Source organism: Balaenoptera musculus, chromosome 13, assembly GCF_009873245.2.
Source record: "Balaenoptera musculus isolate JJ_BM4_2016_0621 chromosome 13, mBalMus1.pri.v3, whole genome shotgun sequence".
NCBI lineage: Eukaryota > Metazoa > Chordata > Mammalia > Artiodactyla > Balaenopteridae > Balaenoptera > Balaenoptera musculus.
Window position 1 is genome coordinate 43,342,229 of NC_045797.1, and position 25,487 is coordinate 43,367,715.

Below are 25,487 nucleotides of genomic sequence, written 5' to 3' on the forward strand. Positions count from 1 at the left end.
ATGCCGCGGAGCAACTAAGACAATGCACCACAACTACTGAGCCTGCGCTCTAGAGCCCGCAAGCCACAACTACTGAGCCCGCGTGCCACAACTACTGAAGCTCATGAGCCTAGAGCCCGTGCTCTGCAACAAGAAAAGCCACCATGATGAGAAGCCTGCACACTGCAACAAAGAGTAGCCCCAGCTCACCGCAACTAGAGAAAGCCCACGCGTAGCAACGAAGACCCAACACAGCCAAAAATTAATTAATTAATTAATTAAAAATAAATAAATATTACATTTTCCACATGCCAGGGACTATGCTTAGTTCCATAAAAATAAGGCTGCATTTAAATCCACATAACAACCCTAAGAGGTAGATATTTTCATTCTCATTTTACAAATGAGGAAAAGGAGGTATAGAAAGGGTAAGTGACTTACCAAGAGTCACATGTTTAAGAGGTGACAGAGGTGAGATTCAAACCTAGACAATCTGATTCCAGAGCCAGCACTTTTAACCACTATGCAGTACCTATTCCCACATTCATTTCCATGGGTGAAATAATGACTATGTGAATTAATTAATAAAGTGGGAGGACAGACATAGACTGTACCCATAAGTCAGCCTGGGGAAGTCTGAGAAGATAGTATTGAAGCTGAGACCAGAAGACTGAGTTTGCAAGACTGACACTTGAGAGGGGATGTGTGCAAAGCACAGAGAATCATACATGCAAAGGCACAGAGGCAGAAGAGAAGGTGATATGTTAGAGAAGAACAAGTAGTTCAGTTTACTTGGAATATAAAATGAGGAGAGGGGGGCTTCCCTGGTGGTCCAATGGTTAAGATTCCACATTTACACTGCAGGAGGCACTGGTTCCATCCCTGATCAGGGAACTAGATCCTGCATGCCATGTGGCCAAAAAAATAAAATAAAATAAAATGAGGAGAGGGAGATAAAGAAGTAGGGTAGTAAGTCAAAATTGATGAGGCTAAATAGTCCACACAAAGCAGTTGAGATTTTATCGTGTAGATTAAAGATTTAGGAAGCCATTGAAGAAGTTTAATCAAGATGGAGACACATTTAGGTTTGTGATTTAGAAAGCTCCCTCTGGCAATGGTGTTGAGCAGACTTTCTTAATGCTGAATAGGCTACACTCTTTCAAGAAAAAAAAAAATTTCATGTATCCCTTCAGTGTCCGAAGATACTTTTTATTATGTTGCTTAAATATGCACAAATATGTAACAAAACATAAGCTCCTTATTCTGGTAGCTTAGTCGTAAAACTAAAATAAATAACTAAATAAATAACTATTTATCAATATTAAACCAAACTACAAACCAAATTAAATTTTAATTAACAATCATTTAATGCAATGGTGTTTTACTTAAATTAAATTGCTACTCAGAGGGTGCAGTGGTATTAACTCTTTTGATGCAGGTTCATTGGAGTTTGAAGAAAAGAGAAAAGGAGATCTGAGAAACATTGCTGGTGGATTTAAATTGGATCACCGTTAATGTGCTTCAAGGTAAAGAAACTGATTTTAAATTATATTTTGGGCTTCCCTGGTGGCGCAGTGGTTGAGAATCTGCCTGTCAATGCAGGGGACACGGGTTCGAGCCCTGGTCTGGGAAGATCCCACATGCCGCGGGGCGACTAGGCCCGTGAGCCACAATTGCTGAGCCTGTGCTCCGCAACAAGAGAGGCCAATAGTGAAAGGCCCGCGCACCGCGATGAAGAGTGGCCCCCACTTGCCACAACTAGAGAAAGCCCTCGCACAGAAACAAAGACCCAACACAGCCATAAATAAATAAATAAATAAAATTAAATTATATTTTGACTGTCGAACTAGACTTGGCAGAACTATACTTCCAGAATGTGAGGTTCAATTTCAGATTGAACCTCATGGGTCATAGCTTCAGTAGCTACAACCACAAGAATTTAAACATTTTATACGTTTCTTTCTATGTCAGTCTTAAAATGCTTAATGTAAACATAGCCTGATCATCTGTATGACTACTTCATAATAATGCTCTGCCACAAGATTTCACTGTCCACATTTGCCTTGGAGTTTATGATCCAATTACTACCATTTCAATTATTTTGGATTGGTGTGAGGAAACAGTTGGGTTTAATGTGCACATTCTGCTTTCTAGCATTTCCAACTGGATGAAAGCTAACCGATCCATGGTTAGTTTCTGAAGGAAAGAAGGTTGTTCAGTATTTCAAACAGAGAAAACTAGAGGGAAAATTAAGAAAAGGCTGAATTACATAAAAAGGAACGAAATTGGGTCACTTGTAGAGACTTGGATGGACCTAGGGACTGTCATACAGAGTGTAGTAAGTCGGAAAGAGAAAAACAAATATCGTATATTAATGCATATATGTGGAATCTAGAAAAATGGTACAGATGAACCGGTTTGCAAGGCAGAAATAGAGACACAGATGTAGAGAACAAATGTATGGACACCAAGGGGGAAAGCGGGGCGGGGGTGGTGGTGGGATGAATTGGGAGATTGGGATTGACATATATACACTAATATGTATAAAATAGATAACTAATAAGAACCTGCTGTATAGAAAATAAATTAATTAAATTAATTTTTTTTTAAAAGGCTGAATCAAAGCTGAATCTACCATTTATTGAGTTGCTGACAATGTGCCATGTACTGTGATAAACATCTTACATCCTCTGTCATGTTTAATCTTTACAAAAATCCTTTGAGACTTGTATTATCCATTTCTATAGATGAAGAAACTGAGGCTCAGAGAGATAGGGTCAGACAACTAGCAAATGGCAAAGCCAAGACTGGGACCATTCAGGACTAACTTTGTTACCGATTCCCAATGGGTCCGAGACCCCTCAATCGGTCGATGGGTCCTTTGCCTGGAGTTGAAAATGTCAATCAAATGAAACCAGATTTGGTATAGCACAGCAGAAACTTTATTCATTCACCAAGGAATGGAGAAGGGAGATACTTTGTCACCCGTACCAGTCCCTGGGAGCTAATGGATACTTGCCTTGATTTATCTCTTTATTTCCAAATCACCTGGTGTTTGACAGCGTTGTTTTGCATCTGTGCTTTAAGAGATATGCAGTGGTCAACTGTCCTGAACCGGCTCTGACTTGACCACAGGAACGCACCTACACAGACAAGACCTGGAAGTATCCAAAAGTTACCTCTGCTTCATTACTGTGCTACAATCTCTGCTCAAGGGGAGGATTTGTATTCTGCTAGGCACAATTCATGCCTTGTACAGAGAAGCATGGAAAACTGCGTATGCCCCAGCTACCCCCAGCTGCCCCTGGAAATCTCTACCCTTTCCTACAGCCCTGATGACTTATCTGCCTCTTACCCCTTAAAATTCCCTTACTCCCCTCCCTTTGGGGAGAAGGTATTTTTAGAGCATGAGCTCTCCTTTCTCAATTCCTTCATCAATAAAAGTTTCTGCTGTGCTATACTGAACCTGGTTTCATTTGAGTGGCATTTGCAACTCCAGGCAAAGGACCCATTGAGGGGTCACTGACCCTTTGGGGATTGGTAACAACTTCAAGTCTATGCTCTAAACTACTAGGCAATACTGCCTAAATGAAAATGATTATATAGTACTTAGGTACTCTACCAAAAGGTGATTTCGTATTCTTATTTTATAAATCTAAAATCATGTTGAATTGTGGCAGGTAGATTCTGATAGATTTGTCCTTATAACAGGTCTCAGTAGAATGGTCTTGGAAACACTGACAACAAGGTAAAGTCAAAGGTAGAGGAAGAGGCAAAAACTACTTTAACACTAAATACCTATAAATAGAGTTAACAGTAATCCCTTCTATTGGCATGGAAATTCCAAATCAGTGATAATAGCTCTTGAGAGCAAGGTATAAGGGAGCTGCTTTGCCACCAAATATTATAATTTGTCTGTCTGGAGTTAACATTTTTTGTTCTTAAAACCCTGCTTGAATGTGCATTGGATTTTGTCTGGATTTCTTTGGGGGGGATGGGATTATGACCTTAAAAGAGAAATATGACCCTCATAGTAGAAAAATGATCATTTGGTTCATTCCAGGAACCACGTTAATATTTTCCAACAGGCAGATTAAGAGGGGTGGGAGAAATTTATCCACCCCCTAGAAATGGATCAAATTCAAATTCCAAAAACTTTTTTCATTTTCCAAAACATTTTTTTTTAAATAGTAGCAAGCACTTTGCATTTAAGAGTTGGTTTAGAAAGTATTAACACTTGAAAATACAAAACAGGCAGAGGAATAAACTGCTAAATATTATCAATGGAAAGGAAGATGAATCCAAAATGATCATAAAGATATATAAAATGACGATATAGGTCAACAAGAAGTGAAATTAACTTACTAGAAATAAATTAACGCAAACCTTCGTAGTAATATATTTGTTGTTTGAATTTATAAAATAAAAGCCAGGGCGGAGGAGGGGAGAGAGAAAGATCTCTTTCCATGGCCCACTACGCAAATTCTCCTAATTCTCAGCTCCCATAAGCCAAACAATAATGTGTTTTCTGATTACTTCTATTACTACTATATTTACTCTACTTATTAAACACTTACATTATTCTAGGACTTTCTTTTAAACTACGATAGCAAAACAAAAAACAACCAAAAAGCCCACATTATTTTTCTAATTGTTGTTCATTGGCTAATACGGAAAGAAGGACTGGTTAAGTCACAATCGCGTTCAGATAGGTTTGGCCCTCTCTAAGTTTCGTAGAAAGCGGTCCGGTATCCGCTTCCCCAGCGTTCCCCACTGCACCGCAGAAACGAAACTGCATTAGGCCCCGCCCACTACCTGCTGAGTAAGCCAATCAGGGCGCAGCCCGGGCTGAGCGCTTGCCTGGTGTCATGGCGGCCTGCAGGCCTTGCTGCTCGTGCCTCCAGCTCCGGCCACTGGGCCGTGGTCCCCTCCGTCTGCCAGGGCGGGGTCGGATACTCACCCAGTTGCAGGTGCGAGCACTATGGGACGGGGCGGGGTCGCGAACCGTGGCCGTGGACTTAGGCAGCAGGTAAGGAACGGTGTGCGTTCTCCGTTCTTTCACAAAGCGTCATGACAGGGCAGCCCGAGTACATTCACCTCCTAGAGTACGAATCCGACACCCCAGGTCTCTTTCCCCCTCTTTATCCCAAACCTAAATTCCAAATTTCCCTTTCCGGGTTTGGAGTCTGTTTCTTGGCACCCTCCTTCTCGCGCTGTCTCAGCCTCGTGCCCTTTGCTTCTTGTTCCTCCCTTCTGCCCTGCTCCGGGCTTCTTTTCCCCAGCTGAGTCTGTCCACCCGATTTCCGTTCCCTTTCTTTTCGGGGACTCCTGGGCTATGAAATGAAAAGATAATGCGTTGATAATTGATGCTTACGTCATCCAATTCAGTTTACTGCCTAAAAAGCTTGGCCTGTATGACCCTGGGTAGGAAGGGAAGGGCAAGGTCAGTTTATTGAACGCCGGTTATATGATATTCTCATGTTTAAGCCTGTAGTAAATGTATTAAAACAACAGAGGCTCAGAGAAGGTTAGGTAGCTTTCTCAGAGTCAACCAAAGCTAGTACTATGAGGCTAGGTGGATTCTGAACTTGTTTTTCAAACCGTTACTCTCTTTAGGGGTCTGTTTGCCAGAATTCATGTCTAAAATCACTTTTTAAAAACTACCGGATTCATTTTTAGAATAAATGAAACTGCTAATGCTTACTTTATATATCTACACCTTTCACATGTACTTTTAAAAAAACTTTGATCCTAGTTCATACAAAAGCCAGAAAATCTGGCTTTGAATCCAAGACTTCCTCCCTAAGTTACTGAATAATCTTTGAACAAGTTACTTCACTACTTCCGGGCCCCCCCAACCCCCCCCTCTGCCCTCCAAATTAAGAGACTGAATTAGATAAAGATTCAGCAAACTTTTTCTGTAAGAGGCTAGATAGTAAATATTTTAGGCTTTGTGGGCTGCATACTGTGTCACACATTCATGTGTGTTTACAAACCGTCTAAAAATGTAAGAAACAGTCTTAGGTGAAAGGCTGTAAAGAAACATGCTGTAGTTTGCTGACCTCTAGACTAGATGATCTCTAAGGTCTTTCCACCTCTGGCATTCCTTGATTTTGATTTTTTGAGGGAAAAGGTATCTCTTCCATTAAGGACTGAACATTTATTCTTCTCTGAAGAAATGCCCCAGAACATTTCACTCAACAGACATTTCCTATTTGTTAGGCATGAGGGACTCAAAGCAACAAGATTAGCCTCTGCCCTCCAAATTTTTCATGAATAATCTACTTTGAATCTTTCATTTATTAGTCAACCTGGACCTCTTTTGTAACCTCTTTTTAAACCTGTGTCATGTGTTGTAACAATGAGATTCATAAATATCATACCTGCTGGGTAAATCAATTATTTTCTTTGTCATAAGTTTGTTGTTTGCAGCAAACTTTTTTGGGTGATTACTATGTACCACATACTTTATACTTGTTATAAGTATTCTTTACAGTGCCCTAGGAGGTTGTATACTATTGTGGTAAATGTATTTAATACTCATAGTAACCTTTGGGGTAACTTTAATTTTCATTTAAACAAGTTATTGAGCATCTATGATATTGAGTTACAAGGCACTAGAGACAGTCTGATGAGGAAGTAAGATAAACAGAGGTTCAGTGCTGAGAAAATCAGTGTGGGAAAGGTATTAGGTATGAACAGGGTGCTAAAGGAGCACAGAGGGATGTTTATCACACCCTAAAGCTTACTGTTCAAGGTGAATCCTGAAAGGCAAGAAGGTAGCAGAGAAAGTGGCAAGCGCAATTGCAGAGAAGTGAGAGAGTGCATTGAGTAACTACAAATAACTTACTGTGGATGGAGTGAAAGATGAAATGTGAGTTAGCAACAAAGCAAGGCCAAATCATAAAGGTGGGTGTTTTGTTTTGTTTGCAGGGGTGGGGGTGGGGTGAGTTCTGTATCAATACTACTGAATTTTTCTTGGTGGAAGTTGGAGTAAGGTGGTTACATTCCATACCATTTTGCAAGTGTTTCTAAAAATGTTCTTTAAGCATATCTCTCTCCGTGGAGTTCTACTTCCTGTGGCAGGTGGCTCCTCTTTTCCCTTCTATCTTCCTAAGCTACCTCCTCCCACTCTTCTGCCCACCAATAGGATCTCCCTGCTCATCTTATCCTTTTTATTATTTATTTTTTTCAAAAGTATTTTTTGATTAGGTATTCACTCATATGGTTCAACATTTAAAAAGCTCAAAAATCTCCTTCCCATACAGTTCCATAGCCACCCAGTTCCAGTTCCAGAAGCCACTGATGTGTTAGCAATCTATTATGTATTAATATTTGGAGGTATTTTATACATTAAAATGTTGGCAAGTAAATTGATAAGAGGTAAAATCAACCATGAAATACAAAACTAACAACAGATTTGCACCAAAAACAACTAAAAGTGCATTAACAGAAAAAATTACATAGGTCAGTTAACACCAAATGAGATCATGAGACAATGGAAAGTAACCACCTGGTTCTTTACATACTATAAATTGCACACACCTGGGGAAAAAAACAGTTTAAATTAGGGCAGTCACCAAGGCAGGACCATAGGACTATCTGGTGGGTGGTCTAGGACCCCTAAAGGAGACACTGGCTAGACTCAAGAAAGGGAACAAAGAAAGTAGGAGAATTTGGTGTTTGACTATAAATCAAGCGTGGGTTTGAGAACACTGGGGGCACTGCAGAGCTGGTTTGTTTGTTTTATTTGCTTGTTTGCTTTTCTCTCACCAACTCATTCAGTCCCCATTGTAAATACAGTCGTCCTTCAGTATCTGTGGGGAATTGGTTCCAGGATACCAAAATCCAAGGATGCTCAAGTCCCATAGTCAGGCCTCCCTATTCATAGTTCTGCATCAGATGATTCAACCAATGGAAGACTGTGAAGAACTGTGTTTACTAAAAAAAAAAAATCCATGTATAAGTGGACCCTTGCAGTTCAAACCCATGCTGTATATTAGCTTTAGAAGCTTTTAACAGTGCTTTCCTGGCTCCACTTCTCTCCTGGTTTTTGATAGAATTGGGAGGGCTTATTCTTAGCCAGGGTGGGGATAGTCCACTCCTTGGCTCATCCTTGTCAGTATCCGTACTCTCTTCCTTGATACACTCGTTTGTCAGTTGGCAGACATTTGGGTTGTTTCCATTGGGGAGCTGTTATTAATAATGCTGCTGTGAAGGTTTATGTGCAGATTTTTACATGGACATATGTTTTCATTTCTCTTGGATATATACAGGAGTAGAATTGCTGGGTCATATAGTACTTCTTTGTTAACCTTTTGAGGAATTGCCAGATTATTTCCCAAAGCAGATGCACCATTTTACATTTCAATCAGCAGTGTATGAGAGTTCCAGTTTCTCCACATCGTCATCAACACATAACATCCTAATAGATGTGAACAGTATCTCATTGTGGTTTTGATTTGCATTTCCGTAGTGGCTAATGATGATGAGCATATTTTCATTATTTGTTGGCCATCTGTTGATCTTCCTTGAAGAGACATCCGTTCAAATCCTTTGCCAGTTTTTAAAACTGGGTTTCTTTTTATTGTTAAATTGTACGAATTCTTTACATATTCTAGATACAAGTCCCTTATCAGGTATATGATTTCAAAATAATTTCTCCTATTCTGTAGGTTTTCTTTCACTTTCTTGATAACATTCTTTGAAGCATGAAAGTTTTTAATTTTGATGAAGTCAGAGTTATCTATTTTTTTCCTTTTGTTACTTGTGCTTTTGATGTCATCTATAAGAAGACGTTGTCTAACCCAAATTTATGAAGATTTATTCCTATGTTTTTTCCTTAGAGTTTTATAGTTTTAACTTTTACATTTAAGTCAATAATCCATTTTGAGTTAATTTTTATTTATAATACGAAGAAAGGGTCCAACTGTATTAACTTTTTTGCATATGGATATCCAATTGTCCCAGCACCATTGGTTGAAAAGACTGTTTCTTTCCCCCATTGACTTATCTTGGCGCCACTGTAGAAAATGAAGGTGTCTGCAGTCAGTCTTGGAGTTTATATTTGGAAAGCAATGAGGGAAATTTTAAAGGATTTAAGGAGAGAAATGATCCAGTTTGTGTGGTAAAAGGCTACTTTAGTCAACAAGGCAAGGGTGGTAAAACAAAAGAGACTAAGGTGGTAAATGGGAAAAACACTTAAGAAGACAGCTTCTGGGGATATATGTATACATATAGCTGATTCACTTTGCTGTACAGCAGAAACTAACACAACACTGTAAAGCAACTATACTCCAATAAAAATTATTTTCAAAAAAAGAAGAAGAAGAAAGCTTTCGCACCCCAGAAATACTGTGTCATTCAGATTATCCTGTGCCTTGGTTTCTATGTTTTTCCTAAAGCAGCTCTTAAATTCCCCTGTATCTTCAATAATGATAGTGAACGCTATCCCTTTTTAGTTTGTTTTTTGCTGGTTGGGGGCCTATGGGGCTTGGTAACCTTTAGTTCTTCTATTAGAATCTTTAATTGCTTTATACTAAGCTGGGAATTGTACTGATGACCTAAGTCCATTTGTATTGAATTTTTATTTTAAACAGAAAATTAGAAATATCCTCTGGAAAACTGGCCAGATTTGCAGATGGCTCTGCTATAGTACAGGTAAAAAGTCCAAGTTGTTAAATTTTCATCTTAAAAATGGTTATCAAGACTGGTACTGAATATCTTTACATCATGTAACTTCTTAGAATTTTGGTATTGGAAATTAATTCAGACCATTTGTAGTGTCAGAACCATTCCAGACAACCAGGGAGTCAGAGGACTAGGTATATTAAATGAACTTTAAGATCTCTTCCAAACTTGGGGTTCTGTTTGATTCTTGTAAATTCTGTAATGCTTTTCTAGAGAAAGTAATTTTACAGGTTTCTTCAGTAGTAATTAATACTTGGGAAATTTTTCTTTATAGTCTAAATTTCCTAATAAGAAGTAGAAACTATGATTGGATGTGACTAAGCTATCAGTGAGCCTTTTCCCTTTAGTTCTGTTGCTTTTGAAAAACTTAGACTATTAGACTTTTCTAATACAGATCATGATCATGCAGAAGGGATTAAGATCGGACTACTTGTGAATAATTATTTTCATAGTCATTTTGTCATGGAATAACATTTCTCTTCCCTTCATTTAACTGAGGGAGGATTCAGTCATTCACTGCTTATATGTTAATATCTGATTTTAAAAGAATTTACCAGTGTTGTTGTTTATGTTTAACTAAGTCAGGTGACACTGCAGTGATGGTCACAGCGGTCAGTAAAACAAAACCTTCACCTTCCCAGTTCATGCCTTTGGTGGTAAGTACTTGCTGATTTTTCTGAACTGTAATATAGCATAAATATAGAATTTGTAGTATTTTCGTCCAGTGTCTAGTGAGTACAAAGTGTAAACTTTGCACAATAAAGGATTTTCCTTAATTGTTTGATACTGAGTCATTAAAAGAATTTAAACTGATTGCTTCATAACCAACTCTCATATTAGTGGTAAGCATACTTTACAAGGTCCAAGTTCGTTAAGTTGACAAAAACAGTGGAAGTGCACAAGTACTTTGATGTTTAATAAGCAATGAATTCATTGCTTTCATAAATTTCCCTTTAGTATGAGTCTGCAAGTATATGTTTGGTGAAGAGTAAAGAGCTCATTAGTATTTTATGGCTTCTTTTATTATGAAAAGGGGAATGCAGTTATATCTAAGAGAGGTAATACAAAAAAGGCAATGTTGAACTTGACCAGGATAAGGTACTCTGGGAAGTAGGGAGGCTACACAGTCATCTGACTAAGTGGAAGGCTTTTTAAAAATCCATTTGCTGAAACATTTCTATCAGCTCCCCTTTCCCTAAGAGATACAAAACACTAAAAGTAAACAAAATATTCTCCACTCTTAGTCTGGAATATGCTGTTGCAACCTCAGGAGAATTGTAGCTATATAGTAATTCTTGGGGAATAGTTTGCTACTACAAATAGCAGTCGAATGAACCTGCATTTTTTCATTGCTACTTCAGGTTGACTATAGACAGAAGGCTGCTGCAGCAGGTAGAATTCCCACAAACTATCTTAGAAGAGAGATTGGATCTTCTGATAAAGAAATTCTTACAAGTAGAGTAATAGGTAAGATATTTAGATAGAGGCATTAACCCTCTCTGATAAGCCTGTGTTAGTATCTCTTTTCTTCCATCTGTATTCTACAGTATCTCTTAAATTTTCTTTCACTACATTAACACTGCCTAAGATTATTTACTTTCTGTATCCTCTCACTCAAATGTGGGCTCCATGAGAGAAAAAGCTTTTTGTTTGTTTAATACTGAATCCCCTATACCTGGCATACTGCCCAGCACAAAATAGGCATTCAATAAATATTTGTTGACCAAATGAATGAATCTCTATTAATCATGTAAATTCTGTGGCCCACACCTCTACTCTGTTGAACCTATCCTGAGTATTTTTCATTTTTATGTTCAGCATGGTAATTCCTGAAAGCATTATATTCATCAACTACTAAAATATGTTTATAACCTTTCAAATCTTCGACATCCTTAAATATTGTGGGATCATTTGTAGTCTATAGCTCTTCTACCCAAAATTTCTACTTTAAATTTATATGCATTCATCAGACACAGAATACCAAGGAAGGATTTTCTTTTGGTCTACTGTTGGTTAAGTCTCTTTCCTCTGCTTATATAAATAAATAACAAATAAGCAATGAATTCTGATGCCTGTGGAACCAGAATGAAAAGCTGCTCCCCAATTTTACACTTGGGTGCTCTTGCCCTGCTAGTTTTTCATCTTTAGGGCATGATGTATATTACCATTTATCTGTGACCCTGTCAGTAAATTAGTCCAAGGGTTTTGTTTTTGTTATTATTGTTTTGTTTTATTGAATAGCTAGTTATATTATTTTTTAGCTTGTTTAATGAGGGAAAAGTTTTAAATTGTGAAGCAACTTCTGTCAGTAATTATTTAATGTCTTTTCTTTTTTTGCTTTTGGCAGATCGTTCAATTAGACCTCTCTTTCCAGCAGGCTACTTTTATGATACACAGGTAGGTTCTGTTTTAGGTTTATTTGTTTCCAGGTCAATCAAAAATGACTTAATGAATCTCTATTTAATACTTCCTAGGCTAAACATTATAAACAGTACAAAATAAGAATTTTTGGTGATCCTGCTACATTTTACATTAAGTTTTTTTAAAAACAATTTTTAAAAGCTAACATTTATTTGGTGTCAATTTGAGCTGATACCTGAATTATGAGTAGGAATTAGCCAATGTAGGCGTGTAGGAAGATGCAATGGGATGCACAGAAGCCCTAAGGCAGGAAATAAATTGGTAAATCTGAAAAAAGGTTAGAGTGATTGAGGTGGGTGGGGACAGTTCAGGCTGGGCCTTGAAGGTCATATTAGTAACAGACTAGGACAGTTGATACAACTAATCTTTATTACCTATTTTTATCAGTGGGTCCTCTAAACCTCTACTTTGTTATATTTTAATACTTTCTGAATATTCCTTTCTTTCAGAATAATGACCCATATACTTTAATTAAGTAACTATTTTATGTATTTGAGAAAAATAAATATGCCTTGCAAATATCCCTTTGCAAGGATGTCATTGCCTCAAGAAGTTATTTTCCTAAGTACATGACATAGGCATATTATTACAGTGTAATTTATTTGTCTATGCTTACCAAACAGAAGACAACAATATTTTTGTGTAACATTTACTAACATAGCTAATTTACTGAATACTTCCAACATGCTCAGTATTATAAATGCTTTTACGCACAATATTTCCTATAATTTTCCTAAGAACTGTTCAGGAAGATGCTGTTATTTTTCCCTTTTAAAGATAAGGAAACTTTTGAGGCTTAATTTAAGTAATTTGTCAATGGTCAAGCATGTCGTTAAATGATAACCAGAATTAAGGGGTTTGACTACAAAGGCCCTGCTTTTAACCATATAGTGCTCCTATATTTTAGGACAAGATGTTAATCGAAATGATAATCCTCCCAAATCAAGTAGATTTTTTTTTAAGTGCTTTGAATTTTTTCCCTTGCACCAGATCCTTTGTAATCTGTTAGCAGTAGATGGTGTTAATGAACCTGATGTCCTAGCAATTAATGGTGGTAAGTATAAAAATAAAGATTAAAATTATTACTGTTGTTTTTTTTTTTAAGCAATGAATTATTTTTATTTCAGCTCTTATTTTTTTCCTTTTTCCTTAAAGCTTCTGTAGCCCTCTCATTATCAGATATTCCTTGGAATGGACCTATTGGTAAGTTAGGATTTGAAGATAAGAAACATTATATTTTTTTCAAGAAATAAGAGTAAGCATGCTATAGTAAGGGCATAAATTTATTGGCTCTGAATTATTATTTCTTAGGGAGTTGAATTAAATGACATTCTAAGAAGAGTCCTTTCAGCATTTTGAGACATTTTTATCTTTGCTTTGGGTTTTGTTTCTTACAGCAGTATGTTATGGTGTTAAAGATTATGTTTTTAGATACTGTGACTTCTTTGTTGCCTCTTCTGTTAGAGGACTTTCTCTTTTTTTGGACTGGGAATTTGTCAGAGTACATACTCCTTCAGGATAATACAAACATGTTTGTAACTTACAGCTCTTGTAAGTTGTAATCATGCAATATACAAATGATTCATCAAGTAAATAATTACTGAGTGTCCTAAGTGCCAGATACTGAGCTAAGCACTGAAGGAACTAAGGCAGACTAGGCATCAGCAGTACAAAGATGAATGAGACAGTTCTTGGTTTCAGCATAAGTGAAACAGACAAATAATTATTGATATTTATAAACAATATTATAAAAGTGTAGTCAGAGTGCTAAGAAAATGATAGAGAAGGGCGGGTTTAGTCTTGTGAGGTCAGGTTGTCAAGGAGAGCTCCTCAGAGTTACCGACATTTAAGCTGAACCTTAGTAGGATCAGACTGTAAGCACTTGCCTTAGAGGAAGTACATTCTAGACCAGGAGAAGAACATGAGCATAATCACAGAGATGTAGAAGAAATGGTGTACTTGAGCAACTGAGTGGTCCAGTAAGGCCAGAGGTAGGGTGAGGTAGTATAATCTGTGGGCCTTAAATACCATGATAGAAATATGGATTTTACTGTGGTCACAACTGAAGATAGGGATTGAAGTTGTCACTAGGATGTCTTGAAAACTGAGTTTTTATTAAACAGTTGCCAATATTTTAATATGTTTTAGGGGCAGTACGAATAGGAATGATTGATGGAGAATGTGTTGTTAACCCAACACGAAAAGAAATGTCTTCCAGTACTTTAAATTTAGTGGTTACTGGAGCACCTAAAAGTCAGATTGGTAAGTAGTTTAAGTGGTAGATTTATTCTGAATTTTACTTTCAAGTTCTGGCTTCTTAAAAATGCATTTAAACTCTTTTTTTGTATGTGTGCTTTGTTAATTAGCCATAAAGATTTTTGTTTTGTTTTGTTTTATTGCTGCCCTATTTTGGTAGCGCTCTTGCTTCATATCTAACAATACCTAAAATTATAGACTGTTATACCACTCTAATTGAAATATACAAAAATCGTTATCAAGATAATTTAGTAATTATTTTTAGACAGATGAGCTAGTCTAAAATTTGAAGTTCCAACTCTGGTAGTAAATTAATTGTTTCATTCATTTAAATATGTTAATTTAGCTAATGCAGTCATTCTAAGTCTGTTGGTTGTCCTCTGAGAAAGAGGTATCATATTTCCAGTAGGTGGAAAACTAGTAATAAAGTAGAAGAAATGCTCTGACCATGGGTCACCTTCACTCCTTCTAACTAAAATGTCATAATTGCATGAATGAAAATCAGGGGCTGGTTCTGTTGAAGAAGAATGGTCTTTAACAGTCCAAATGACCTGGGTTTGAAACCCAGCATCTGCCGCAGTTAACCATGGACAAATTAATTAAGGTCTCTTAGCAGTTTATTCTACTGCGTGACATTTGATGTCTGGAACTTTTTGACAATGGATCTTCTAATGTGGGGACATTTTGATGAAATGTAAACTATTAAACTTTTAGTTCTTTTTTTGTACAATTAATGTGTGAAACACCTCATTTCCAGCTTCTTCTTTTGGAGTGTTAGTAATGAGTTAGAATTAGGTACTATCAATATGTATGATAGACAAAACACATGAAACAGGAGTTGTGTATTATCTACATGTTAGTTAGTGATTGTGTGGTTAAACTAAATAACAAGGCTTAAACAAGATAGGAACTTATTTTTCTCTCAAGTAACAAAAGTTCAGAGGTAATGAGTCCAGGACAATTACAGCAGCTCCATAATGTCTTAAGAAATCTAGATTCTTTTTAGCTTTCTACTCTGCTATCCTCAGGGTGTGGCCCACATCTTCATACTTATGAACAGAGCTCTGGCCAACTTATCTAACATACAGGCAGGAGGAAGAAAAACGAAAAAGGGGAATAGAAAAAGGAGTGTGCCCTCTGAGTAAGTCAGCCTCCCTTTTAAAGAACTTTCCCAGAAGTCCCCACATAGCAGTTTCCACTTACATCTTATTGGACAGAAGTGTGACACATCTGCGTCCATGACTACAAGGGAGGCAAGGAAATGGTTTTTGGATTCTACCTTGAGAAGGTGGGGAACTATTGAAATATAGAGAGGATTCCAGAGATTTGGGGAGGCTCTGAATAACGAATGACCCCTACGTCATATTTGAACATCTCAGAAAGGGCCTTGAGCAGAGTATTGGTTTACTATTTGAAGTTCACTTGGTCTCCATCTGAAATTTTTTTTGCTGAAAGTTACAATGTTCATTTACTTTCAATTAGTAAATCGATTTGGCTTCTTTACAGGGCCATTATGATTAGAGTCAAGGTTTGTAAAGTACCCGGCATAGTACCTAGTACCTAGCAAGCAAACAGTTAATACCTGCTCTTACCATTAAGACACAAAATAAACTTGCTTCTAAATGGTCATATAGCCTCTATATGCCTTAGAATTTGAACCCCTCTAATTTTAAATAGCTATTGGAGGAATGAACTAAGGATCTTTACTGTATCTGTGGCATGCCACAGAAACCCGACAGGCAGCCTTCCAGCTGGCTGTTCTCACCCGTTCCTCTCTAGATGGAAGAATGAAACCAGAAACTGCTTAAACCATCACAGGGTAGTCTTGATTAATTATAAGGAGGCTGAACGTGATTCAGAACCAACCCGTAAGGAGACTGGTTTCAGAAGTTACCAGCATCCATTTTATGACTTCTGCATCACTATTTTCATGAAGATATTCAGCCAGTACTCTGTACTTTTGTCAAGGTACACCAAATATACATTTGACCCCATGTTCATGTGTTAAAGTTAATATTGGGTCCAAGTCAAATATCATCATCATGGAACTTCTGGGATACAAAAATACAAAAAAGTAATTGCTACCATTTCATTATTAAAATATTTAGTAATCTGGATTTTTAAAGTATGACCTTAAAGGGCAAGAATAATTTTTTTTAATTAATTTTTATTGGAGTATAGTTGCTTTACAATGTTGTGTTAGTTTCTGCTCTACAGCAAAGTGAATCAGCTATACATATACATATATCCCCTCTTTTTTGGATTTCCTTCCCATTTAGGTCACCACAGAGTACTGAGTGGAGTTTCCTGTGCTATATAGTAGGTTCTCATTAGTTACCTATTTTATACACAGTAGTGTATGTATGTCAGTCCCAATCTCCCAGTTCATCCTACCCACCCCCCTTGCCCCCTTGGTATTCATAGTTTGTTCTCTACATCTGTGTCTGTATTTCTGCTTAGGACAAGAATAATTTCTATGCACTATTAGCCACTAGGTTGCACCCGCAGCCATTATTTTGCACAGTGCTACTTAGATGCTTGTTTTCAACTGGTACATTTAATATCACTAATCTTTCTGTGTATACTAGGATATAATTTAGGAAAAAAGTACACCAGTAACAATTTTTATGGAAAAAAACTGTATCTAGAATTCATAACTTCAACTAATCTCAGAAGTCCTTTATCTTCAACTATTGAAAATGGTTAAGTTCAGAGCAATCATTTTGACAAGCTTTTTTGTTTAAAATTTTAGCCTCTATGGCAGTGCTGTCCAGAACTCTCTACAATGAAGGAAATGTTTTATATCTGAACATGTGATTACTGAGTACTTGAAATGTGGCTAGTGAACTAGGAACTGAAGTTTTAATTTTATATAATTTTAACTTATTTAAATGCATATAGCTGTATGGGACAGGTAATTATCATATTGAACAGCACAGGTCTACAGACTCAAAACCATAACGGATTTTCTTATAAAGCACTTTTAAAAATGAATTGCTTTGAAGTTTAATTGGTGAAAACAAAGTCTGAGTAATGTTCATTTTCTTTGCCATATTCTCTTCTTTAAATGAATATACTGAGGTATAATTTATATACATTAAATGCATGTTTGGGACTTCCCTGGTGGTCCAGTGGCTGGAGCTCCACGCTCCCAGTGCAGGGTCCTGGGTTCAATCCCTGGTCAGGGAACTAGATCCCACATACATGCTGTAACAAAGATCCCGCACACTGCAATGAAGATCCTGTGTGCTGTAACTTAAAAAAAAAGATCCCACGTGCCACAACTAGAAAAGATCCCACATACCGCGACTAAGACCTGGTTTCAGCCAAATAAATAAATATTTTTTAAATGCATGTTTTGTTTTTTTTTTTAATTTTTTAAAAATTTGTTTATTTAATTTATTTAGTTATGGCTGTGTTTGGCCTTTGTTGCTGCTCACGGGCTTTCTCTAGTTGCGGCAAGTGGGGGCTACTCTTCGTTGAGGTGTGCAGGCTTCTCATTGCTGTGGCTTCTTTTGTTGCAGAGCATGGGCTCTAGGTGCGTGGGCTACAGTAGTTGTGGCACGTGGGTTCAGTAGTTGTGGTTCGCGGGCTCTAGAGCGCAGGCTCAGTAGTTGTGGCGCACAGACTTAGTTGCTCCGTGGCGTGTGGGATCTTCCCGGACCAGGGCTTGAACCCGTGTCCCCTGCATTGGCAGGCAGATTCTTAACCACTGTGCCACCAGGGAAGCTCTAAATGCATGTTTTTAAATCTCCAATTTAATTCTGTGAAAGTGAGAGGTGTCATGGGAATACAGATAATAAAAAGGATATAACCATCTCCATATCATGGTATCAGAGGAAGCATCTTCATGCCTCAAGTGAAGAATTGAAACCTTACCTCCCTTTACCCTCCCCCATGTATATTCGTTTAATGTTTATCTACATTTAGAACCACAACAGGGAAGTGTCACAATTTTTGCTTTTGCTTCAACCATCAGTTTAGAAAATTCCAGAGAAGGAAAGTGTATTGTACTTACCAATATTTCTGCTTAACATGTTCTTAACATGGTTTATTATGTTAACATCCTTTATTGTTTGCTTTCTGTTTAGAGAACTTCCTTTAGCCATTTTAGGGTGACACATTTTCTTCTTTCTCCTTCATCTAAGAGTCTTGATTTCTCCTTCATTCCTAAATATCTTCACTGGGTATAGGATTCTGGGATGACAGTTCTTTTCTTTCAGCACCTGAAAAATAGTATGCCTCTTCCTTCTGGCCTCCATGGTTTCTGATGATAAATCTGCTGTTGTTTGCTTTTCCCATATGGGTAAGGTGTCATTTTTCTCTGGCTGGTTTCAAGATTTTTTTCTTTGTCTTTGGTTATCAGAAGTTTAATTATGATGTGTCTTTCTTTGGGTCATCCTATGTAGGGTTTATTCAGCTTCTTGAATATGCAGGTTTATGTCTCCGCCAAATCTGGGGAGTTTCCAGCTATTTTTTTTTTTCCCAGTACTTTTCAGCCCTGCCATCTTTCTCCTCTCTTTCCAGGACACCAATGACACAAGTGTTAGATCTTTTGTTACAGTTTCACAGGTCTGCTTCAATTGACTGATGGAATTCCAACATATGAAGCATATAAGTAGAATTTTTTTCATTCTCAATTATGCCTAGAAGCCTTAGAAGTGACTTTTTAGGCAATAATAAATCTTAATGTGACAACATTATGTGGTTAAACATATTAGTTATGATGGTAACTATGTATTACATGATCTTTGACTTTGGACAAGTTGAGGAATGCCAGAAATGGCACACAAGTTGGCAGGAGTCTATTCAGCCTTGTAAAAACCAAAGCCAAAGCTGAATAGTAGATTATAGCTAGATACCATACTAGAAGCCTTACTTTGGAGCTTCCCTGCTTTACACAGGAGTTTTACTGTTACAGAACTATAAAAACAACCTTTTTATGGTAGTAGCTAGGGTTCTCTAGTTGGCTTACTTGAAACAGTATCAACAGTTATCACTGCAAAGATTTCCCCACCTGTGTAAGAATTAGACAATGTGACAATGACCAAATTAAGTGGGAGGTCACATCAAATATTGTTAAACAGGAAACATTTATTAGCCACCTATTGTGCTGATATTGTAAAATTTCATTTTAAATACATTTTAAAAAAAGATGCAGTTGTACACATTAAAAGATGGAATTTTATGGTATTTGAATTGTATCTTATAAAGCTGTTATAAAAAATTGTGTGCATAGTTTATTTTCTTTTCCATTTCATTTTTTTATGAGAAATCTCTCATTAAACTTATGAAGAATATAAACCTAACTTCAAATATCAAGGTTTCTTTATTCATTTACTACTGTTTATATTTTGGAATTATGTTGATTCTGAGGAAAGAAATCAAAAAGGATTAATAAACAAAATTCATCTGTAGTATTTATGTCATGTCATGGTATTTGAAAATGCTATATTGGTAAAAGGTTCAATGGCAGTCTGTTTTTTTTTTTCTTTTTTTTTTAGTCATGTTGGAAGCCTCTGCAGAGAATATTTTACAGCAGGACTTTTGCCATGCTATCAAAGTGGGAGTAAAATATACACAACAAATAATTCAGGGCATCCAGCAGTTGGTAAAAGAAATTGGTGTTGCCAAGAGGACACCTCAGAAGTTATTTGTCCCTTTGCCAGAGATTGTGAAACACGCTCATAAGTAAGAACATCTGTACAAAAGAAAATATGAAAGTGTCACCAGATTTAATTTCCTCTCAGAAAAAACTTCTCACGGAAGCACTGTCCATGCATTACTTCTTAAATAGCACCCTTCTATTTTAAGAGTCATTGCCATAAATACCAGTCTAATGCTTTAAAAAGGATAAACCCACATCCCTCTTGAAGGGCCTAAGTTTGAATCTCAAAGGAAAGGGGAGAGTGAGTTTACTGGTGAAGATTCAGATCATCCTCATATCTCTCTGTGTCAAGGTAAAAGAGTATATAAAGCGTAAGATATTTGAATATCTAAGGAAACTGTTGAGGTTCTTGAAAAGAAATACAATCACCACTATATGCCCAGTCCTTATAACAGTGCCTGCACATAAGCACTCAGTAAATTATGAATGAATGACCAGAAAATTATTTCACTTTATTTGAAATAAATTGAAAAAGTTAATATTTCCATTAGTATGAGTCTCACAGCCATTACTCAGAGATTAAAGAGTTACATACACTGTCCCCAAAAAAAAGCGTTGCCTGCAATAACAGCCAAAACACGTAGAACAGAAAAAAGCAACTGGTCATATGAGAGAGAGTGAGCAGAGAGAAAGAGAAAAATCTAAGGTGAAATTAATTGAACAATTGAGAAGGGAGGGCATGTGTGTGATTCGCTTAAGATGTGAGGAGAAAGAAATTTGTGTTCTGTATCATAAATAGTAAACAGATTAGCAGTGTTATAGAGCAATAAATACATATTTTTAATTCTTTATGAAATGTTAAATATTTTAGCTTATTATTAAATATTTCAGTTTTGTTTATAATAGATACTGCCTAGTGTTTCCAAATATGCTGACATTTATTTTGTGCTTAAAATAGACTCGCCATGGAAAAACTCTATGCAGTTTTTACAGATCATGAACATGATAAAGTAGGTATACCTGAATTTTGTTTATATAATTGTTCTGGGAATTCTTTTTTGTCATAGCTTACACAGTTTTGTTTATGAATATTTGTCCTATTTTTATGAAAAATCTCTAAACAGAAAGCTAAATAATAGCCTGGCTGTTTGCTTCTCCATTCTCCTTTTGTTGGGAAGGAAGTTTTAGGGAAAACTTTTAGGGAAGTGTGGAAATAGATTTAAATGAATTAAACAGGTAATATTCCCTACAAATCAATAACCAGTTTCAATCTTTTAAAGAATGTTACCATTAGAGAAATCTGATTACTATTACAATGTGTTAATTGTATAATAATTTAAAAAATAGAAATGTTAAATATAATAACTGAACCTCAACTTTCTTTTAGATTTCCAGAGATGAAGCTGTTAACAAGATTAGATTAGATACAGAGGAACAACTAAAAGGTAATTTTTTTTTTTTAGTTTAAAAAATATTTAAAGGAAATAATAGATTTTAAAGTTTCAGTTGTGAGACCTTGAACAAATCGGTTATTCTCATTACTCTCTAGTTTTATCTTTGGTAAACTTAAAATAATGATACATCCCAAGGTTACTGTTATATTGACCTCTATAAATGGGTAAGAACTGCACCTGACATAGAGTGGGCACCAATAAATGCTGAATGTGAGGTATTCCTGACCTTTTCTGGATCAAACTCTTATACTCCAAAATGGGTATCATTGTATCCTGTCATATGAAAATCTAAAAGATATTCTTTAAAATTCTTGAGTTCTTAATTTGTAAAATTGCAATACTAATAATACATGGTTTGTGGGGATTGAATGAATAAGTCATTTACATCTGCGCCTGGCACATAGCAAGTGTTCAGTAAGTGTTAACTGATGTTGTTATTATTAACATGTGGAATTGTAAAATTTAGACTTTAGAGAATCTTGCTCTCAAAAATTATTAAACAAAGGATTTGATTCTTTTAATATCAATCACAAACTGAATGTGTACCAGGCATGACATACAGTTCTCATTAATTTTTCTGCTAACAGACAAATATTCTCTCACCTGAGTATCTTATTTTAAGACAAAAATTCTGCTGCTAGCATTGATATTAAGGCCATTACCTATAATTGCCATTGAAAAAGTTTGGTCTTTTCTCACTATATTTCATCCTATTAAGAATTAGAAGTTGTTGAACTGAATGAATAAGCATTTTCAGAACTCTAATGGAAAACTGATGAATTCATAAAAGTGCTAACAAAAGATCAAGATAAAAAAAAATTAATTACATAGGACTGAGTGAACTGATGAGGATGATTATAATTTTTGTGACTGAATAAAAGAAAAAAAAACTTTGAAGCATTTAGTACAAAATACAGGTTAATATCTTTATAACTTTGACCTGGGAAATAATTTCTTAAACAATTTACAATAAAAGAGCTAATCATAAAAAAAAAAAAAGAATTAGAAGTTGTATAACACCTGTTGCCTTATTTAAAAAGAAAAGTGATTTTGTGTTTGTATTAATGCATAACAGAATACTTTCATGACCCTCTGGGTTCATAGGATATTTTAAATGTTTTGTTACTAATTATTTTCCTCTCCAAGTGCAACTCAGTTAAAGCATAAAAATTCATATTAAAATATAATATTTAAAATTATTCTTGCCTGATGAAGACACAATTCTTAATATATCTCTCTGTGGCCATTTCTTGTGTTCTGGTTACTTTAAAGTTATATTTAATAAACCAATTGCTTAAGAGAACAGTGCTTAAAACTTGGCATAAATCAATTGGTAAGATAAAGTAGCTGAACATTTAAAAGCATAAGCCTAGGCCGACAAATCTGTATTCAGGTCACCGCTGTCGGTCACTACCTGAGTGATCACAGGCAATTTACTCCTCCTCTTTAGGCCTGTTTTTTCTTCTGTAGAATGGGGATAATAGTAATAGAATTTACCTCATAAATTGCTATAAAGATTAAAGGCATTTTTAAAAAAACATGTAAATTACCTGGGTTATGAAAGAACTTGATAAATGTTAACTAAAAACTAGTCGGTAGGGATTTGTAACATATAAAAAAAATTATTCCTCTATTTGTGGACTAAGATAAAAGATCCTAAGGCAAAACAGTTAAGGAGACTACTCTTAAAAATATCAGTTAAACCTTCTCATGATATGGTTGGCTAGATTTGTCAGATAACATAATGTAATAGAAAGCTGATTGCAAAGCACTATTGTTCTGGTAGAAAGCAAACTAAGTTCCCATTAACAGTGCATTTGAGGTATAATACTTGTGTCTCTCCTACTTAAAAACATTTAATTTATCTACTTTGAGGACTAAATGTTCAGAGTCAACTCACTTGGCTTATTACTTCCATAGTTAATTGATTTGATACTGTGAGCTTAAGAGAAATCTTATCTTCCAAAAAGAGAAAATGTTTGTTTTGGTTTGTCTTTTCTTCTATAGAAAAATTTCCAGAAGTTGATTCCTATGAAATAATAGAATCCTTCAATGTTGCTGCAAAGGATGTTTTTAGAAGTATTATTTTGAATGAATACAAAAGGTAAACATATCCTTTTTTGATGGAATTGAAGGCAAGTTTCCTCAAAAGTGGCAACTTGCTCAAAGCAAGAGACTTTTTTTTTTCAAATAACAGGAAAGAATTATATAATGTTTATTTTATAAATGGATACCTGTTGAAGAGTGTGTGCATTGGGTAGATGTGTTTGTCTCTCTGTGGGCCTCGTATAGAGCATTGCTTCACAGCCGTGGCTGCACGTTAGAATTACCTGCAGAGCTTTTTTTTTTTAACATGTTTATTGGAGTATAATTGCTTTACAATGGTGTGTTAGTTTCTGCTTTATAACAAAGTGAATCAGTTATACATATACATATGTTCCCATATCTCTTCCCTCTTGCGTCTCCCTCCCTCCCACCCTCCCTATCCCACTCCTCTAGGTGGTCACAAAGCACCGAGCTGATCTCCCTGTGCTATGCGGCTGCTTCCCACTAGCTATCTATTTTACGTTTGGTAGTGAGGTGGATGGACCTAGAGTCTGTCATACAGAGTGAAGTAAGTCAGAAAGAGAAAAACAAATACTGTATGCTAACACATATATATGGAATCTAAGGAAAAAAAAAAAAGTCATGAAGAACCTAGGGGTAAGACGGGAATAAAGACACAGACCTACTAGAGAATGGACTCGAGGATATGGGGAGGGGGAAGGGTAAGCTGTGACAAAGTGAGAGAGTGGCATGGACATATATACACTACCAAACCTGCAGAGCTTTTTAACAATATAAGTGTATGGGTCACAACCCTTGAAATTCTGATTCAGTGGGACTTAAGATGGGGCCCAGGTATCTATATTATTTTTTTAAAGTTCTACAGGTGGTTATGACATGCAGTTCAAGTTGAGAACTTCCTGGTAGGATTCAAAAGATAATGTGTGATTTTTCTGACATCCAACACTGCTTTACTTAATTATTTCCTTTACTACTGTAGGTGCGATGGTCGAGATTTGACTTCACTTAGGAATATAAATTGTGAGGTAGATATGTTTAAAATTCTTCATGGATCATCATTATTTCAAAGGGGACAAACACAGGTAATATATGTAAAAAGCTACAAATATTTGCCAATACAGGATTGCTTAATTAGTTCTAATAGAAGTACAGTATGTAGGTTTTTAGCATATGGAATATATTATCTATTCAGAGTACTTTGATTTTTTTAAAATATGTTTAACAGTCAAGATAATGAACATATCAGTCCTCCCCAAGAGTTTCCTCATGCCTCTCTATAGTCTCTTCTTCCTGCTCCCCTCCCTTTCCTTAGGCAACTACTGATCTGCTTTTGTCACTGTAAATTAGTTTGCATTTTCTAGAATTATCTGGTATTTTTATTACATTTTTCTTTTAATCTTAAGTACACAAAATTAAGTCACTCATACTCCTCAGTTCATGACATATTGGCATTGTTGGTCTATTCCAGGCCCTCACTTTTTTTCTCCATTTAGCCTGAACCTTAGTCCTATTCTTTTCCTTTACCTATTCCCTTATATTTAACATATATGTGTATGCATTGTTTCATGTATGGTATTATGCTTTATTTTAATTATGTTAATCACTAAGTTTGCCCATCTAATGGGTACAGAGTGGTATGTCATTGCTTTCATTTGTGTTTCCTGATGAGGAATGAACATCTCTTTATATGATAGCCAATTAACATGATAACTGTATAAACCATACCCTGGGGGGCTGCATACCTCCAGGGCACTCTTTTCACATAGATAGTGTCCCTAGAGTTGAGCAGAGTGGTAGCCCTAGTTAAGGTTTGCTCTTTTGTGAATTATCTGCTCATATCCTTTGACCAATTTTTTTTTCTTTTTTTAATATGGTTTACTGTCTTTTTCCTGCTACTTTTCACTGAGTTCTTTTGTGTTTTAAATATTAATCCTTTTCAGTAACCATAATTTGTATGTATCATCTCCCTCTTTGCCATATGTCTTTTAACTTTGCTTGTGGTAGTCTACTAT

General features: G+C 36.1%; 1 protein-coding gene and 1 long non-coding RNA gene across 2 annotated transcripts in view; one reads left to right on the forward strand and one right to left on the reverse strand.

Moving 5' to 3' along the window:
• The window catches only part of LOC118905739, a 203,463-nt gene that overhangs the window by 146,925 nt on the left and 31,051 nt on the right, over positions 1–25,487 (reverse strand). The gene's annotated exons all lie outside the window — the stretch shown is intronic.
• Positions 4,836–25,487, forward strand: part of PNPT1 (polyribonucleotide nucleotidyltransferase 1) — a 41,418-nt gene continuing 20,766 nt past the window's right edge. Inside the window, exons 1-13 of the mRNA XM_036872488.1 lie at positions 4,836–5,008; positions 9,579–9,639; positions 10,251–10,325; positions 11,031–11,136; positions 12,017–12,066; positions 13,081–13,144; positions 13,246–13,293; positions 14,239–14,352; positions 19,851–20,037; positions 20,913–20,964; positions 21,342–21,399; positions 23,416–23,512; positions 24,455–24,557. Of these exons, the coding sequence (XP_036728383.1) occupies positions 4,848–5,008; positions 9,579–9,639; positions 10,251–10,325; positions 11,031–11,136; positions 12,017–12,066; positions 13,081–13,144; positions 13,246–13,293; positions 14,239–14,352; positions 19,851–20,037; positions 20,913–20,964; positions 21,342–21,399; positions 23,416–23,512; positions 24,455–24,557 (1,176 nt within the window). The 5' untranslated portion in view covers positions 4,836–4,847. The remainder of the gene's footprint in view (positions 5,009–9,578; positions 9,640–10,250; positions 10,326–11,030; positions 11,137–12,016; positions 12,067–13,080; positions 13,145–13,245; positions 13,294–14,238; positions 14,353–19,850; positions 20,038–20,912; positions 20,965–21,341; positions 21,400–23,415; positions 23,513–24,454; positions 24,558–25,487) is intronic.